Raw genomic sequence first — 18,974 nt, forward strand, 5'->3', positions numbered from 1 at the left:
ACACTGTTATATCTTAATATGGTTTCATAAATGAAAATCTATCATGAAAGTAACGTATGCATAGTAACATAGGGATTTGATGTAAAGAAATCCACTGACACTATAAGGCACATTGCCTTGACTGTGGTCCCCTCTGTAACTGAGTATGTGTGCATGCACGCCCGTGTGAGACATTAAGGCCACTTGAGGTAGCATGTTAACCAGAGGAGCAGCCGGTCTACCAGATGTTCCTCCTCCCCAGTGGAGTTGTCACAAGAGGACCTTTAGTCTCCTACCTGCTCTCTTCTCCAGTGTCGTCCTTATAGTCCTCAAACCCCCACCCTGTTCATTCACCTCCGAGTCTACACAGTGTGACTACACATTATGGTCCACATATGACGCACACTGCATCCAAGTGTCGTCACTCACTGAATTTACCTATGCAGTGTTTATTCTACTGCACGTACATACTGCAGCTTTCTTGTTTGCTGCCTTCTAGAGCTGTTTTTCAGCACCTCATGTGTTGCAAGCAGCATGTTCTGATGCTGGAGATTCTGCTAATCACTGATGACAGGGAAAAGTTGGAAGCATCTCTGATTGGTTGCATGATTTATGATGTGAACTAGAGCGTCCAGGCTGTATAAACATGGATTTACAATAACGTGGACCAGCCAGCATCAACCCTGTTTTTCAAAGTTGTTCCTTCTTTTGTCCTTGTAAAATGTGTAATGCTATAATGCATCACATTCACTCTACCTACAAAAAAGGCCATCAATCATTTGGCGTTCTCTACATATGAACTTAAATGTGCAGTGACTCACACAATATAGAATTCTGCTTTGCTGAAAAACAGCATATAGGGTAACATGGGTAGAAATTAACCTGTGTGGTTTAGCTGACTGGTCTGGGGCATTTTGACATTTTTGGAGAACCTTACATTTTAAATATGAGAACAGACAAAAAGAAGGACCCCTTATCTTTTTTTGCTCCAACAAATAGCACCCTTGCACAATGGAAACCAAAATGAGTCACAAATTGCCCGCAAATTATTTCCCGCTCTTGGGGATAATAGGGTATCTTGTACGGCCTTTGATTTTCTCTCTTTTTTATGCCCCCCCCCCCATGTTTATCTAGCCGTCTGCCCGCGGCTCTGCTGGAATCCCTATTGATAGGTGTCAGGCTGTGTTGCTGGGCAGCAGGCATGGGGGTAAGTGGGGAAGGGGTGTTGTACACAGGGCACATCTGTCAGATCTGATGGCTAAAGCCACAGTGTGATGTGAAGGGTGCCGTCAGGAGACGGAGGCAGCCAGCACAGGTATGCCCAATCGGGCCCCCATCCTCAGGCTGAAACTGGCTGTGACACCCTGGCAAGACAGTATGACAAAAAAGAGGGGTTGATGAGAGGAGGAGAGGGTGGAGAATAGGCCCAGAGGCACTGAATTAAAGTCTCACACATGGTACAAGCAGAGGATGTTCAGTCTGGAAACATCTATCCCCTTCAGACTTCAGGCATCATGTATAGAAGAACTATACAGACCTTCTGGAGCTTTCCCTTCTTAATTAACATTGGGAACTTCTTCTGGAGCTCCGTCTTCTTAATAAATGTTCAGCTACTTTTAGAGCTCTAGTTTCTGACTTAACATTCCACTGCTTATGTAGAGCTCTATTTTCTTAACATGATACTGCTGCTTCTAGAGTTCTATCTTATTAACACTGCACAGCTTTTTCTAAAGTTTCACAGCTTCATCTGGAGCTCGTCAGACATGGCACAGAAGGATAATCCTTAAATCCACAATGTAAGGATGAGGTTGACAGTTTATTTAGTTATGCTGGACTCTGCCCTCTACCTTGATCTTGAATCTGCCTGCACATTCAAAATGGAATCTGTGGTGCACTGCTGGGTCAAGTTCCCTTTGTGGTTGGAGTCATGGACTTGTGGCCAGCTCTGGGTGAAACTTTAATGCTAATTGATCCCAGGGAATGCGTGTAGACACAGGTGTGTAGCTGCAGGGCAGGACCGCCATGGCAAGCCTTGGGAGAGGAACGAATAGCAGGACCTGTAACTCCACAGCAAAAGTGCCACAGGCAGGGAGGATGACCTAGATTTGTGTCAGCAAAACTATTATAGAAAGGGGGTCTTCTGGACATTTCTGCCAGTTTTGACTACTAATGTGCATGCATGGCAGATGCAGATATTTGGTATTTAGGTAAGCCTAAAAAAAGCCGATTTTTGTGAAAAATGGGCAGCAGATTTTATTTCTCTGTAGTTACACATGTTTAGTGGCAGACAAGGCTGTGGGCTTATCCCTGGCAGGTGTAGGGACCACATTTTATTTTTCACCTACTCTCTGTCGTACACCTAACGTAACAACGTTACTGCCACGAGACTTAATCAAACTCACTAACAATAGCTCGCAACAACAGACGCCCAAGCATCTGGCACGCAAATTCACTTTGAATATTCAAAGCTCCCTGTCAGCCCTGTCCTGCAGCTTGATCGGGAACTCGTGGTCACTTGGGGAACTGGGGGGAAAAATAGATTTGAGGTTGTTTGGTGGCGTACATTAAAATTGCAGTACTCTAGATGGGACTGAATCACTATAGGTGAACCTCGTAGTGTGCTTGATCTTTCAGTGATAGAGATGATATTGCGGTACAAGCTAGTTGTGCAGTGACAAAGTGTTGTTGTGTCCCATGCGTTGTCATTCTTGCCTTCCCATGCTGCTGTGGTCCTTATCCTCCTGTTTGGCGAGACTAGGGTCCATGCAGCACTATAAAAGAGTGATGAGGAGCCTGGGAGAGGCCCTATGTACAGCACTTTATTCAGGAATGCTGACTTATTTATAGGTGTTGGAATCGTGTTGTTTGCTTGTTTTATTGAAAACCTTGCGGGTAAAGTGGCGACAGGCTGGCATGTGAGTGCAATCTCTGGGGGGCTCCCCTGCAGAAATCTTCCTCCCAAATAAATAAGTCATTGCAGATGAATTTTTCATTCGTGTGAAATCCATTGTCGCTGGGACGTCTGCGGGGATGTGTCGTTGCTCCACGTGCACGGCAAAATAACAACCTACCCTTGGGTCGTCCAACTGCAGGTGCTCTCATTGAGAAGCCTCCGCAATTAAGCTGGCACCCACACTTCGAACAAAATTAACACTCTTTAGGCTGTGTGTGCCGGCAGGATACCTCATATTTTACGTTAACCACCAGATCCAAATAGAACTGGGTCTGCTTTAGTGTCATACTGTCACTTCTTGTACGCTGTAACTTGCCTTTTTATGGGGAAAGATAAGGAAGGCATGAAAAGTTTAAACCCTCCGATCAGATTAAAAAAAAAAAAAAACCTTGCAAGTTCTGAAGCCTGACAGAGCAGAAGAAGGAGAACAGGAGAGAGTGGTAGTTAGTGTTGTGAAGAAGAAGAAGCAAGAAGTGAGCGAGTAAGAGACAGATGAAGAGGGAAAGCAGGAGACTGCAGGGTCAAGGAAGGTAGAGCTGGAGACAGGTGAGCGGAAGAGTAGAGCCAGACAGAGAGAGAGAGATGGAGAGTACAGAAGTGATGCACTGACTCTGAGCATTTAAGGATGTGATGCAGGAATGGATTTGATAGGGCTGAGAGGTGAAAGAGTGGAGATATATGGCCCATCAGTGGATGAGTTTGCTGTACATTAGGGACTTCTTTGACATGAATGATTCAAAACTGAACTCACTCTGTAAAGCCTTCTCTCTTAGGCCAGAATTCTCAGCAAATGGCCTTAGGGTTTTTGGGATAGCAGGCCCTCCATGATCTCTATGCTCTTTTTTCCAAGAGAAAACATCAAAAGACAGATAGGTAAATAAATAAATAAGAGATAGCATGTTTTATTTAGCTGTACGTCTGCATAAAGCATCCTCAAAGTGAGAGAGGCAGAGCCCTGGATGCAGCGGATAGACTTTCTCATGTTGTGGCTCAGGAATGGTTCTTCCTTTTAATGGACACTGTGTAAGTTTTTGAGTTTTCTTTGGGGAGACTGGGTACCGTTGTAAGTTGCATGGGTTTTGCTTCTGAAACTTTGAAGTACATTCAGTTTCCTGTTCATTTCTGCTGGTTCAGAGCAGCATAGAGGAAGAGCAATGTTGGAATGGCCAGTTGAATATTGTATTCTGTTATCTTCTGAGAATGAGAGTCATAATTCTCTAATTTGTTATTACTCCACTAGTAAAATATATGGCTCCACTAGTAGCCGACATGAACAGTGTACTGTATGTTACACCCAGATTTATTGAGTCCCCAACCAAATACTGATGGCATCTGTAGTGATACAATACTGTGTGACATAAGATTTAATGGAGTAGGAGATAGAGACATGACTGTTCACTTGTGTCTACTCCAGTCCCTCTGGTGTCTCTCACTCGTTATTTATGAAGCGTCTAAAATGCAATCTCATTTTAAAAAGAAATAGAATAAAACAATCTATCGATCTACACCATATCAACACTATCCATCTGTGTTTATCTTTCTATCTGGCTTCCCTATTGTGACTTTTATTTTTTTTTCACCCACACGATGCATTTTCCTCCTCTATTTGTTTAGTGATCCATCAGTCTATTTACCTTATCATGCTGCCAAACCATCCATTTACACTTCCATCTGTCTGTCAGGCTATATTGTAGTATCCATTTGTCTAACTATCTCTCTGTCTACTTATCCCACTGTCAATCAAAGCTCCTTCCCAGCTATGCAGTTTTCTTTGGCTGCTGTACAGGCCTCTTAAAGCAGTGGAGTCTGCAGGCTAGTCCCTGCCTCCAGCTCACTACTAATTTATGCCTTGGTATTACATGTCAGCCCATACAGGATTTTGTGATTCTGCTCTTTTTGTCATTCTGTCATCACATCTGATGCAGCTGATATAGAATCAACATAACGACAAGGAATTTCTCTTATTCCAGTTGAATCATGTGCAGTTACTGTGCATAATTGTGCACATTTCACTTCAGACTCTCCTCTCTGGTTAAAAAAGAAACGTCCAAAGTGGCTGACCACAGCCAATAGGCTCATGTCACTGATTCTTTGCTTTTATGGATAAATGCTATCAGCCATGGTTTATACAAGGCAGCCTACAGAGATCCAGGCTGTGCTGAAGCTGGTCCAGTCTCTGTTTCTTTGGCACTAGGGCCCTGGCAAGGCAGGCTGGCACCAGGCTGAGCTGAAGCAGGTCACCGCCTTCTAGGTTCCAACCCAGCCCTATCTGGCACCAGAGCAGGACCGACCCTCATGCTAGCGCAACCAGCAGTCTGGCTTCCTGCTGAGCCACAATCAGTCTTGGATGATCAGCAAGGAGCCCTCCAGACCTGGAGCATGGTAGCCTGATGGATTAACCACTCTCCTCTCCAAAGTTTGGCTGGAGGGCTAGAGATACCTCCAGAACCCCCATCTGCCCCTCACTGACACAGACCTGCCTCCCAGCAAGATCCCTATCCTGCTGACACAAAGCTGCTAGTGTCCACAGTGGCCAGAGCACATTATGATTTACCCTACTGCCACTCCAGGTGACTGCAAACCATGTTGTACAGCCAAGAAAACTGTGTAGTACAGGGTTCACTTGTCAGGCCAGCAACATTATGAGTGCAGGTACTAGCAAACCACTATCATGCTCACCATCTATGAGTTATTCTACTTCTGAGTTGAAAAAAAGCTGCTTTCAAATCAATAAACACAAAAAAGACAAAAGATTAACAATAGCACGGTTTTGAGAAGGGATAGCAAGAACATGTGGTCACAGAGACATGGTCACAGAACAGTTCTGTTGTATGTGTACAGTATGTTTTAAAAAGACTATGTAGGGGATATAGGTAGAATAAACTAAATAAAAATGGTTGCCTTTGCAGTGTGTTTTGGGCCACTGTCTTGCTGCACAGTGAAGTACTATCCAGTGTGTTTAGAGGTTGTAAAAACTTGTAAAATGGGTAAAATGTGACTCAGGGCACATACTTTCAAACTGATAAAATTTCAGATGACAATGCAATATTTTCAGGTTTGATATGATTTTAAGATGCCATTTACATTTCTAATTCTTACTCGTATTATGTACTACACAGATTGGTTTGCCTTGTGCAAAACAATGATCTTACAAAAGATAAAATTTGAGACAAAAATAAATAGAATGCACCTAGATGATTAGTTGTGACTAAAGACAGTGGTTTCCACAGAAGCCTGCAAATGAGAGATCCTGTAGAAACCATGGCAGGCAGATCCACTTTTGCGAGCTGGCATTTGACCCACCACTTTTCAAAGTACTAGAATGATGCCCAACCACTTTTTTATTGATTTCAGGCTTCTTATTAATCTGCACCAAACAGCACACACTACTGACCTGTAGGTATGATCAGACAGACAGTCAAACTTTGGCCAAGCCAATTTAAATCTCCATTTCATCTGGGAGGCAGGGCATTTTAAGAGCGAAACCAGTAATATGGTGAATGTTTTTCTATTACCAAACAATGTGAAAGTTACCAAATGTCAGATGCAATATTTCTTACAGCTATGTAGAATGTGATGTTCTTTAGGGATGTAGCCCAGTGAAGCACAAAGGTGTTAAAACAAACACTGACATGAAACATCATGAAAGCGTTTACTAGACCTGTGATATATGTTGTGTATGATATATGTTGTGTATAGTTATCAGTCTGAGTTACAAGTCAGTTGTTTTTTCAAGAACTTTGTTTTTTGGTTCTATTTTAAATGTTTACTTTTTTCCTTTCCAATTTTTTTGTCGATGATACTGAAGCTGTCACTGCTGTCGTCTTTAGTTATATCACGAAAAAAAGTTATGTAAATAGTTTGAACATGATTACCCAAACTTTGATGCTACAAAAACAAAGCAATGCAAACAAGATGGTTAGGCCAGAGGGTTTAATCTCAGAACCATGAATCTCTTTGAATATAAGACACAGCATACAATTCACGTTCTTTAAAAAATGCTTTTTCTGTTTGTTAGAGCAAAATGAAAAGTAACTTTTCTTCTATCTGAAACATTCCTCTCCTCGAAGTTAGAATGTCACTTAGCCCCAGCTAGCTTAGTGCAGTTGACCTGATCATCACTGAGTAGTGATGCATTTCTTTCTAGAAAAAAAAACAAAAAAAAACAGCACAGATATTTCTTACCCTCACTCCCATAGTTGTGCATTGAGGGACTGTGACTGTAGTGGCATACATGTGTAGCTTTCCACATTGGTACACTTGTCCTGATTGACTGTCTTTTGCTGTTGTCTGAAAACATATCTTTTTTATTCTCACTACTTTACTGGTCATTTCATAGACTGCGTTTCAATCTATGATAACACTTTATCACTGACTGGATTGTACTCAGCCAAATAGATCAGTGAAGCATGTGTCCGTTCAGTCTAGGTGGTATCTGACATAAGCCATTAGTTTCTGGCAATAATCACATGAATCTGAAAGTCACTCGGTTTACCGCTCTTTGGAGAGGAAAGCAAATCCAGATGTAGTCCTGTTGTGGAGAAGTGTTGCTCAATGGAGCAATGTGGTTCCTGTAATAAAGTTAGTCCCAAATCTACAAGAGTCTTTATAAACTGTCTGGAATTCTTTGTTTAAGAGCCACTTAATCCGAACATCAACTGTTGATGTTACATCTTGATAATGTTTTTTTGTGCTTTTATAAGAGCAGTTGTTTCCAGATGTGCTACAAAAAGATTGTTCCAAAAAAGTTCTCAAGTAGAAAAATACCTGCATCACTGAAGAGAGAACAGACCGAGAATCCCCCATTAGTCCTGCTCTGTCTATGACCACATACTCATATCACAGCTTGAATTTACTTTTGCACAGAACCACGGAGTTGATGATCAGCAGTGTGGATTAGCCCAGGGCTATGATCGATTTTAAAGTGTGTCTCATCTGACTGTTTGGTGCATTCATCTGTACCTGGTCTTTTTCTGCTTCTTTATTTTGGATGACTTTTGGTCGAGAGTGTCAAGAAGCATCCCAAAATCTGCCATTCTTCTAGCTCTTTGTGATACCAAGCTGGTCTGCAGCTAAGAAACCTTTTCGCTTGTCCATGGGAGCTCAATGAGAAATCACTGCGGCTGCAAGTCTGTCAAGCTTTTCATTTCTAATCACACAGAGCCCTGCTGCTGGGTCTGTAGGCGGGGAAAAGAGTGGGTCTGTCTGACTTCACTGGATACCAGACACAGTTTCTCTTCCTTCCCCTGTTTGTCCCTGCTACAGAGCTGTCAGTGCCTTCCCACCACAGAGATAAACTAGTGCCTCTCTCTCTCCTCTAAAAATAAGCATTTGTTTATCGACATGTGTAGTGATTTCCAGCTCTCCTGTGCCGTATTGTGTGCCGAGCTGTCAGGAGACATTACTCTCAGGCCTAGCTCCCCTTTCAGCCCTGACCAGAGAAGAGAGCGAGAGCAGCTGAGCAGGACAATATAGAGCAGCGAGGGGGAGGGCATCAGGCTAGTAAGCCTGTAGCGAAATCTGTTAAGATGCTGCCTTTTAACTAAGGCTACAGACTCCACTCCTCAATCAAAGCCTGAAACTTTAATGTACTCCTCAAGGTAGAGATTGTGAGAGGAGAAAGCATTGGGTGTATTAAATATCTGGGTCACTCACCCAGGAGGTGGGTGAGCACATCTGAAAGGAAGCTGCCTTTGATTGAAAACCATGATAGAAATTTAAGGGAGAAGCACTATTTTAGCTTAAATTTAAATCCTGTCTGACCAGGTTTTCCATGTTTTGACTGAATGCTGACTGCAACTCCTAACAAGCTGTCAGATTATATACTTCCCTCATCTATACACTTCCCTCATCTATATACAAAACCATCAAGAAAGTGCCCTGTTGAGTGCATGGCCCTGGCCCAGAGCTTATCTCGTCTTTCAGTGGGTTTTTCAGTGGAAGTTTGACGCGAAGGTTTTTGTTTGTATTCGCCACCGGTGCGTCTGCCACAGCAGGGTTTGACAAATGTCCCACGGCTCCTCTAAACATCAGTAATTCCAGCCACACACGTTTTGCTAAAAGCAAGATTACACCGTCTTGCCTCACCATTTTCCTCCAAGTCTGCTTGCTTTCTTGAGTTACAGTAGAGAGTGCACTTAAGAGCTCATGTCTCAACCTCAAAATAAACAATATCATCCAGTCAGAAGGTTGCTGTTTTGCTCTGTTTAATGCCTGACAAGGATGTAGGCATGAATATTTTTCTAGTTGGTGCTTGAAATTGTGTAGGTTGTGGAAAACACAACATATCAAATTTCTTGGTCTAACAAATAGCTTAGGCTCTTCTAAGCTAGATTAAAATATTAATTTAAAAAAACATAAACTTTCATTCTCATATTGTTTTTGAGTGTTTTTTTTTCAAGCATTGTGCAAGTGTTGCTAGTCAGATAAGAAGAAGAAATAGCCTATTATTATTATTATTATTATTAGTCAAAAATCCTACATGTTTTCATGGGTCACTGTTGTAAAACATGTATGAAGTACATCACCTAATTAATTTTTCATTTCAGAGCTCTTGATACATCTGCATTGTGTTGATTTCTTCTCACTGCGGTACCTCTAGACTTGCAGGGCCCCAGGCTATGCACTGGCCAAAGTGTGTGTAGGTGTTTCTTTGAGGTTCCTGACAACAAGATACTGCCTCAGTCCTTCTGACCGTCCATTTTCTCCTGGTTGGAGCTGAAGCTGAACCTTCTCATCTAACTCCACTCTCCCTCTTCAAAGCACTTGAGCTCAGCTTTGACTGAGCTTCTTCTTGGTGCCGCTGTAGTTTTTAGCCCTCTTAGCTCCATAAATTAAGCTGAAGAAATAACTTTCCTGCCCTGCTTATGTTCTTTTTATATTTCTGCCACATACTATTACCGGTGAAACACAGGCCATCTTTCCACCAATATTAGAGCAGGGATGGAGAGCGAGAAAATGTCTTCTCTCACTCATTTGCTCTCTTAGGCACTCTTTCAGTAAACACTGTGTTGACTTGCAGGCAATAGAGATTTAATCTTTATTGTGTTTCATGCCCATAAATATGAGGTTAAGTGCTTTTAAATATGAGTTTATGACAGTTTTATTATTCATGAGTCTTTGTGTGTGTCTGAGTGAAAGCACGAGAGTGTGTTTGTGTATAAACATGTATTTTAAAAAAAAATCTATTCTGAGCAAATATTCTATGAACAAAATTGTTTGTTTGAAAGTGTTTGATATAATTCGTTATTCATAAAGATGTGACATCAACTAGGCTGATTTTCCTTACCCCATGTTTACATTGTTTGAGTAGAAGCCTTGATTGAACCTTGTTTGTTATTCACACAGCCAACCCTGTACGAGAGGGTCTCCTGATGATGTAACTTCATGTAATTATGAGGCGATGACAGTCATGCAAAATCCATAATAGCATTTAATCTCTTTAGATGAATGTGCATAGGGACACGATCAACTTATCACTCAATCTCTTGATGAAAGTGTGTCTGCCTGTCCTTTCTAACCAATGCCCAAGAGTCCCGATATCCCAGCCCTCTTGTGTATATGTCTATCCGTCTGTCTGTCTATGTGGTGGCTGTTCAGTAATCTGTGGCTCTTTTAGTGTCTGTAACCCCAGGCCAATCCCCGTCTCTCTTCACGCTGTAGATCATTATGACACACCCTTAGCCTGCTCTTGTGTCACTTTTGACTCATCCCCCTCGACGTAGTGCTAAACACTAGAAAAACAAAGCCGTCGATCACATTAATTAACTTCAGGATTGTAGACATTTCCCCGCAGTAACATGGTGTGTTGTTCTTCTTTTCTCGATTTCCCTCTCTCTCTCCCGCCTCTGCTCATCTGCGCTCTCGAAGACACCGCTTCTGGGAGAAGCAGGTAAAGAGGAAAAAATAGCATGAGACAGACGTGATTAGTGCCCAACTTTTCCCGAAGAAGTCATGTTTTAGTTCATTTTGGTGGATGTGTTTTCATTCCTGTGGAGGAATAGCTATAATGTCCGTCCCCCCAATAGCAATAGCTGCTCTTTGCGCAATTCTTTCTGGAGATGGGTGTTTTGGCCAGATGGGCTAGTGCCTAACATCAGAAGATAGGAAAGCTTTTAAGCTCAAGTGAAGAGACAGAAGGAGGGCTGTTTAGAGTGATCTTCCATTGAAGGGTTTTGTCTTTTTTATTTTTTTATTTTTGTGCCCATTTGTTTTAATGATAGATTTGTTCAGTGTGCTGAGTTTGAGGCAATCATCTCAAAGTATTGCTTTTCACATTATTTTCCCTCACTTACCAGATGCACTACATCTTCCGATATCTACGTTCCAGAACTATTCACGATGTCTCTTCCTCCATTTTCAATTTAGAGCACAAACATGAGGAACTGTTGTCAGGCCTCCCAAAACACACCAAACAATATAGCCTGTGCACTGGCCTTCAATATACCTACGAAAATAGGCATCTTTGAATCAATTGAAAAGCAATAGCTCCGTTTAGACTCAGTTTTTGTGTTTACTGCCTCTCGCCTCTCATCCACACTCTCGTTCTCTGTGCCGGGTCCCTCTTCTCTTTAATCTTTCCTTTTCTCTCCCTCCTACGTAGATGGAGCCTAGCTGACCCTGTAGTTAGAAGCGAAAGATGGTATTCTCCAAACGGAATCTTTGAATGCTGACTAGGTCTGAGGGTAAGAGTAAGAGGCTGAGGGAGAAATGAGGGTGTGTTCATAGGAATTGCAAATCAAAAAAAAAACATGCAAAGTCTGATGAGTGTATTCTCACACCGGTTCTGAAGTTCTCTTTTGTTTTCCTCGCTGCCGACAACGTGTAATTGCCAGTTTGCGTTTGGATTGGAGAGAGAGGCCTAAGGGCGAGACAAGCCTCCTCAGTGGCTTTTTTTGAAGCTGAAGTGGATCAAAGACTCAAAATCAGATGCTGCAAATGGAAATGCGTGTAGTTCAAGGTTCAACATCCTAAACATTGGCTAATGCAACTGGAAATTGTCCTGTGAAGCAGTATGGGCTGCCTCGCCCTCCATTTCCCTCCCTAGTTTCTTTTTGTTCTCACCTCCCACTCTTTCTGCTTTTGCCTTTTTTCCCTCTCCTCTTGCTCGTTCTCTCTCTCTCTCTCCCTTCCATCTCATCTCTCTGTTTGACCATCTGTAGTACTGACTCCCATATTTTGCAGAAGCTGTGTTATCGCCGTCCCTGCTCCTGCGTCAACGCCCTGGCTCGGTCACTCACTCCCTCTCAGCTCATTACCTGATATGATGGATGGGGCCTGTTCCCTTAAACAATGCCTAGCCCTGTTTCGCCATCATTATCATCTCAGTGTGGTTTGGTGGTATGGAGACCCAGTGCTCAGTAACGGTCACTGCACACCCAAGGCTGCCAATGGGTTTACTTGCAAAGGTGTGGTGACTCGGGCATGGTGTTGGTGTTTAAATCTGATGGGGCAGAACAGACTGACCACTCCACCTGCCACATGGAGCCTGCCCAGCTTCTCTGCTATCGCCATGTTTGGATTGGAGAGCAGCTTTGTGTGACCTCAGAATGGAACGGCCACTGTTGCCAAGTCCGGTGTTCGAGATGAGCTACCCTAATCTCAGGCCTTTTTTCAGCCCAATGTTAAAGTAAAGGTTTGGCCAATCAGTGTACACAATTCTACCGTTCCCCAAATGTAGTCAATCAGCTAAGACATATTTGGTGACCAGAGATTGCTTCTTTAGTTTTTGCTCTGGCACTATAAAGCTAATGAGTAAGCTTATGCCCTACTAGCTAGCACCATGCAAGCTGCATGACTAAATCTTTGTCCACTGAGTTGTAATTTAATCTCAAATGTACCTGTTTGAGGTTTTGCCAACATTCTCCTTTCTCGATGTAAACTGGGCAGTCCTAATCTTGGGTAGTGTGTACATAAGCTGTATCCTTACCAATTACAAAGCTGATGTGGGTATTCCTGACCACACATCTTTAATAAAACTGTATTCCCCAATGGTCTCCTTCTCTCTGTTCAAGCTGGACTTGCAGAGAGAATGCTAACAACAAAAGCTGACCTAGCAAGCATAATTGAGCTAGCAAGAATGTCCATTTATCCATTTGTGTGGTCCAGCGGTAAAGCAAATAACATTACCTTCTTTAGAACAACACCATATAAACTGGATAATGTTTTAGTGAAGTGTGGTCACACTGATGTAGCAGGATGGTTGGACTGAGGGTTGTCATTTCATATATTTGGACCATGCCCAGACAGTTCTCAGATAGGTCTGAGTCAATTTTTAATCAATGTTTTATTTATCTTCTATTTCATGCAGACTTTTTTTTTATACATACATTTTTCATAATTTACACTGTTCCCTAGGACTTCAAAGTCTAATTTTTGTTCATAGTATATTGCTGGGTAATTTACCACAGCTAGGCTAAGAGAAAGATTTTGAAATGTATGAGAAACACCTTATTTGTAATTTATGTGATATGATATTCCTCCAAAAATGAGAAAACCATGATTTGGAATGAAAACATGGAATTAAAAACTGAAAAGCTTTTAAGAATTACAGGAACATAATTGAAATAATGGATAAAAAATAGAGAAAAATCATCTCAATAGGTCAACATATTCACATAAACACAAATAACTCCACACACAAAGAAGAGGTAAAAACACCAAAGTAAGACCAAAATAAAATGAGCAATCTGAACATCAAAGAGCCAAACTGTAAGAGAGTTAGACAAACCATGAATAAATTTGCAACTAGCTCATGTCACAATAACTTACTCAAGGAATCAAGCACCATTCACCTTGATGTCCATGAAGATAACTATCACCAACAAACAATCCACAGGCCTCATAGACACACAAAAGACAATTATTCTTTTTTAGGATCACATAAGTAATATGAAATTCCTTTATTAGGAATGCACATATAAGGAAACATTTCATGATTGTACTATGAAATTCTTCACTGTCATAGAAGCAGAAATTAAGCAAATCGTTTTGAGATTATTTAATGTACAGTTTGAGGCAATGTGTGATGTTTTAGACATGCAGTTTGCACAGTGCTAAACTTTGCTCCAGTATAAAATTAAAGAAGCAAACTTCGGATGTTAGACATGTCATGACTGATCAAATACATTTGAAGAAAGCAGAAAATTGTGTAAATTTGAGATCGAACTGTTGCTTTAAAGAGAAATTGTATAAATTTTTTAAAACTTCTGCATTATTAAATCGTTAAGATATAAACAAAGTGGTCACGGTGGTTTGATGTGAAATGTTCTGAACTTGTCGAGTCAGAGTTTACACCATGGTGATAGGAATCAAAAGTCAGAAGCATTTAATGCCTCTAAAAGCTACCTCAGAGAAAGTGCTTAGATTAAATGGTAAAAAAATATTCTGCCTGATTCCTGAGACATTATTGTGCAGTAGTTTTGAGATAAAGTTTTGACCTATTTGTCTGTCACTGTATGACTGTGCCGCCCTTTTGATGACCAGGAGGATCAAAATATATTCTGTGTGCTTTACAGATTAATGTGAGAACAGCCATCAGAAAACAGTGGGAACAGTTCACACATTTCACTGGATCATCTTCATAAGATAACTAACACCACCCGTTTTATAAATAATGTCCCATATTGTCTCTCCCTTTCACATTAAATTTTTTCTTCTCTCAATTTGTACCACTTGCCCATTTAATATTGTTCAGGGTTTCAGAGAGCTTCAGGATGGAAATTGTGTATTAAATACAGCTACATGTATGACTGAAATCATATGTAGGTTTTTAGCAGACACTCTTTAACCATAGAGATTTAAAACAGTTGAAGAACGTAGTGTGAGGAGTCGTACAACAGTATTTTTAAAGATGTAACTGCAATATTAGTGTTTGCGCATGTTTGGTGGCATGTCCACTGACTACAGTGTTAAAGACTTTAAAATCATTAAACTAAAAGGAATTGCACAGATACTTTGTAACTTTTTTACGAAAAAAGTATTTTATTTGAAAAGAAAAAAAAGGTATAATTCTATGACTTTTCCCCATGGAAAATACTAAACCAGTCAAATCAACATTCTGCAAAAAAAAAACATTATAAAAACACTCTCGAAATTCATGAGCTGTTAAATTCAATACATTGTGTAAGTAGAGAGGGACTCTCAGTATCAGGATTTAGAAAGCACAGCAGCTTCCCTTTGAATATACTAGAATCCTGGCTTGCTCTGTGTGTTCAGGTACCCCTCTCCACAGCCCTAAGCCTCCTATGAGTGTCTGAATGAGTATGTGCAGCTGCTTTGTGTGCATTATTGCCTTCTGCCTTTGCCGCTCAGGGCTGTGTATGCACGCGCATTAAGTGTGTGCTCTCCTGGCTGAGGTAGGTGGAGGAGCTCTCGAGCGTGGAGTTGGATATCTTCAGTAGAGTTACTATGACACCAGACACACGGAGACCCAATCCAAACCTTCTTCTTCTTCTTCGTTGCTCCCTGCTGCTCTCGTCTTAATCACTTTGTTTTTGTTGCTGTTGCTCTCTTCCTTTCCCTCCTCTTTTCTCTTTTCATGCTTCTCCCCTCTTTGCCTTCTTGCTTTCTTACTTCTCTCTGTTGTTTCTTGATGCCTTTTTTTGTTGTTGTCGCAGTTTGTTGAATTGAATCTAACTGTTCTTTATTGTGTCCCCCACTTTCTTTCTCTTCATTTTTTCTCCAAGCAGACAACCGTCGCACTGGTTTGGAAAGGTCACGCTCACGACACAACGCCAACCCTATGGTCCGATGATTGCTGGCCGGCTGCGGACGTTAGCCAAGTGCCAAAGACCCAGGAGTGGGGACACTGAGGAGGCCTGAACAGGGACGGTGCTGAGCTGTGTGTGCCCTCCAGCATGGCCTGATCCCCACCACCCCCCACTACCCCCCCACAACCCCTCCTTCCACACACACACACACACACACACACACACACACACGTAAATATATACAAAACATCAAACAAACATATACACAAACACACAAAGAACACTCAGAGATGAAGATTACAGCTTCAGACACACTGCTTCATGGAATAGCTACTATTACACTGCCTTACATACGAAATATATATGTATTCCCTCTCACTCGCTCTCTTTATAAAGGGCCTATTTAACATTTGAATTTGAGATTGCTTTACAATTTTTTTTTTTTACCATTGTCTTGATTGTAGAGGTTTTGTTTTCATCTTCAGCTTCTCACAGTGCTAAAAGCTCTCCTGTTCTGGCTTCCTCCACACTACTGTCTGTGAATGTTCAAAAATGTTTGATTGGATGCAGTTTGATCTTGCGCTATTGGATTTTTGACAAACGCAGGCCGCCTTGCTGTCTTGTTGACAAAAGGCCAGATATGCCGGAATGGGCTGCCTGGCTGTGTATGCATATCAGCCAAGGGACTTTATTTGCTGCCATTGATTGAACAAAACCTTAGCTTGATTGATTTGCACCTGGCTTTATTTCCACATGCCTGACAACAATTTTGACTTTCACTGCATAATCTCTCGCAGCCTAGAACTACCTGTCCAACTCCCCCCACCTGTGCTTTTGTGACATATAGTATATGTAGCACCAAGGAAAGTGTGGTTTTATATTAGGTTTGTTGCTCTATGCGTGTGCTTTGTGAGAAGACATTAGTCATGTGGATTTCAGCTGCCCCATGGTACCTGAAGTGGTTTAGGAAGATGAGAGTGCTTAATCTAATCGAAACACTTCAAGCATATCCTTCGCATGCATCAATGCTGCTAGCACATATGAATCAAACACACATGACCATATATCCAGAAAGAAGCAAGCATTGCATTTCGTTATCCTCTAAAACCTATCACAACTTTCCTCATGATTTCTTTTGCCTTTCTTTTTGTTTATTCTTTTGTGCAACAGAGTCTGTTCTCAAGAAAAATTACAATAAGTGCAGATCTCTGTGATAGACTTTTAAAGTCCTTGTCAGGTGTGCTACTGGCCCTGACCAAGCTCAGTGGTTTTAACTTAACCTTTTCTGGTCCTTACACTATTTTGAAAGTCTTATGTCTGGAATGGCATAATGAAAAAAAGTGTCCATCAAGTTTAATTCATCGTAGATCTTTCACCATCTAAAAGTACATTTTTCCTTTCAGCATTTTGCTTCCTCAAAGTATTTATCCACAGTTTAACGGATAAGAATAGGAGGGTCGCCATCCCCTTGTAAGAGTCCATTGAAATGGCTGGCTACAAAGGGGAAATGGGAAGAGTGGTGAATAACTGACAATGCTACATGCACTCACATGATGTCATGGCTTTCCCCATTATTAGTATCCGGCTTCTGCCTTCCCGCCTTTTCACTTCTGACGTGAGTAATCACTCGTCATAATATGCTTCTTGTCCATTTTCCATACCAATGTATGAAAAAAAACTCTTCGTGAAGTCACAAGCCTATAAGAATTAATCTGTTTTCTTGTGGATGTCCAATCTTCTTTATTAATATAAAATAATATGAAGGCAAAGATTTCTCCCTCTTGCTATGACTACCCTCAGGCTCCCACAGTCTTCGGCAAACCTGCATGCATTTTTCTTGACACCCAAGCCCCTAAAAGTCAGCAAGGCACAGAAAGCTTGTGCTGAAAAAAAGCAGGAACAGCCAAGGCTTTCCCTTCACATGCCATGTGATCTTCAGGAGAAACAGCGCTGAGGGAGGTGCCGTGCAGCTCAAGGCATTGATTTGCTTTTCTAATTAAAGCTGCCCTTTGACTGTTTTCCAGCGTCACACAAAAGAACCTGTTCTCTGCACTCAAAGCTCAGAGTGACTGCTATTTAAAACTCATGTTAATGTTAATCACAGCATCCACCCTCGGTAATGCATTTGAAACTTCACTCTGCTCTTATTCCTGCAGCATACCGTACTTGCATAGGTCACTCCCAAAAAAAACCATTTTATATATATATATATATATATATATATATATATATATATACACACAAAAAGACAGCATTAAGTTTAAATTCCTAATGCACAGAAATATTCTTTTGATTAGATATATTTTGATAAATGTGCCAACTTTGCAATTCTTTTTGAAATTCTTTGTTACAAAAGACAATGAAATTACATTTTATGTATTATGTTTTATTATCTTTGAATAATTTTGTTTTTACTGAAGGGATAAAATTGATTCATCTGGTTGGTTAAATGTTAAAACCTGTTAAAATCACATCATGATTTATTTTCACTGCGATGAAAATAGAAGTGATTATTGCTTTTTGTAACTCACGTTAATGTAATTTTAAAAAAGAAGGATGTCCATTGCAGCATTGCATTCCAATTAGACATGTTCCAGAGCTATGAAATTGTGATGTGGTCATTTCTACAAACCGGCAAATATCTATGACATATTGAAGAGTACTACTAGCAGACACAATTTATAATTGAAAACATTTTTTTTTCTAATAAATGCCATTGTTTTACTCCATGCAATGATTTACCCGTACCCTAGTGATTGTTGTGCTAAGCTAATGTTGTACATGTGTGATGTTCATTGAATTAGAAAAATTTAGTGGTCATTTTAAAAGGCTTAGACCTGTATATGATTGACTTGAGTCACAGTCAGTAGTATTGTTAAGCCCCATTGATGCTGTAGATAATATATTTGATAACAGACTATTTGAAAGTGACATATAAAGAACGACTTTTTAACACATGCATAAGCATTGGACAACATGGAAAAAAGGCTTTCTTGAGTATTTATGAACAGCTTATGTCAGTTTACAAGATGGCAAACATTTTATCACATAAATAACATTGTATTGACATAAGCATATTAAAGTAATGGACATTTGTTCCTTTTATAACACTTTCATATAGCATCATTCCTTATGTATTGCTAATACATTATATATTTGAAAAATTATCACTTAATTAGTTTTATGACAACAAAATTATGATCTATTTAAACCCAAGGCATTGAGATAGTAATAAGCTAAATATATACAAAATCATCTTTTATAGGTTGTCCCTAACCCCTAGACTGTAAATTTAAACTTGTAAAAATAACTTTTTTTTTTCAATTTAAAGA

General features: G+C 40.7%; 1 protein-coding gene across 10 annotated transcripts in view; it reads left to right on the forward strand.

Annotated features, from left to right (window-relative positions):
• diaph2 (diaphanous-related formin 2) overlaps positions 1-17,830 on the forward strand; it is a 444,886-nt gene extending 427,056 nt beyond the window's left edge. For 8 of the 10 annotated variants that reach the window (XM_036568916.1, XM_036568915.1, XM_036568924.1 and 5 more), the window contains one exon: positions 15,619-17,830. In XM_036568916.1, coding sequence (XP_036424809.1) covers positions 15,619-15,686 — 68 coding nt within the window. In that variant the 3' untranslated portion in view covers positions 15,687-17,830. The remainder of the gene's footprint in view (positions 1-15,618) is intronic. The other 2 variants (XM_036568920.1, XM_036568925.1) reach the window with 1 other exon arrangement.
• Positions 17,831-18,974: the final 1,144 nt, after the last annotated feature.

Source organism: Colossoma macropomum, unplaced genomic scaffold (assembly GCF_904425465.1).
Source record: "Colossoma macropomum unplaced genomic scaffold, Colossoma_macropomum, whole genome shotgun sequence".
NCBI lineage: Eukaryota > Metazoa > Chordata > Actinopteri > Characiformes > Serrasalmidae > Colossoma > Colossoma macropomum.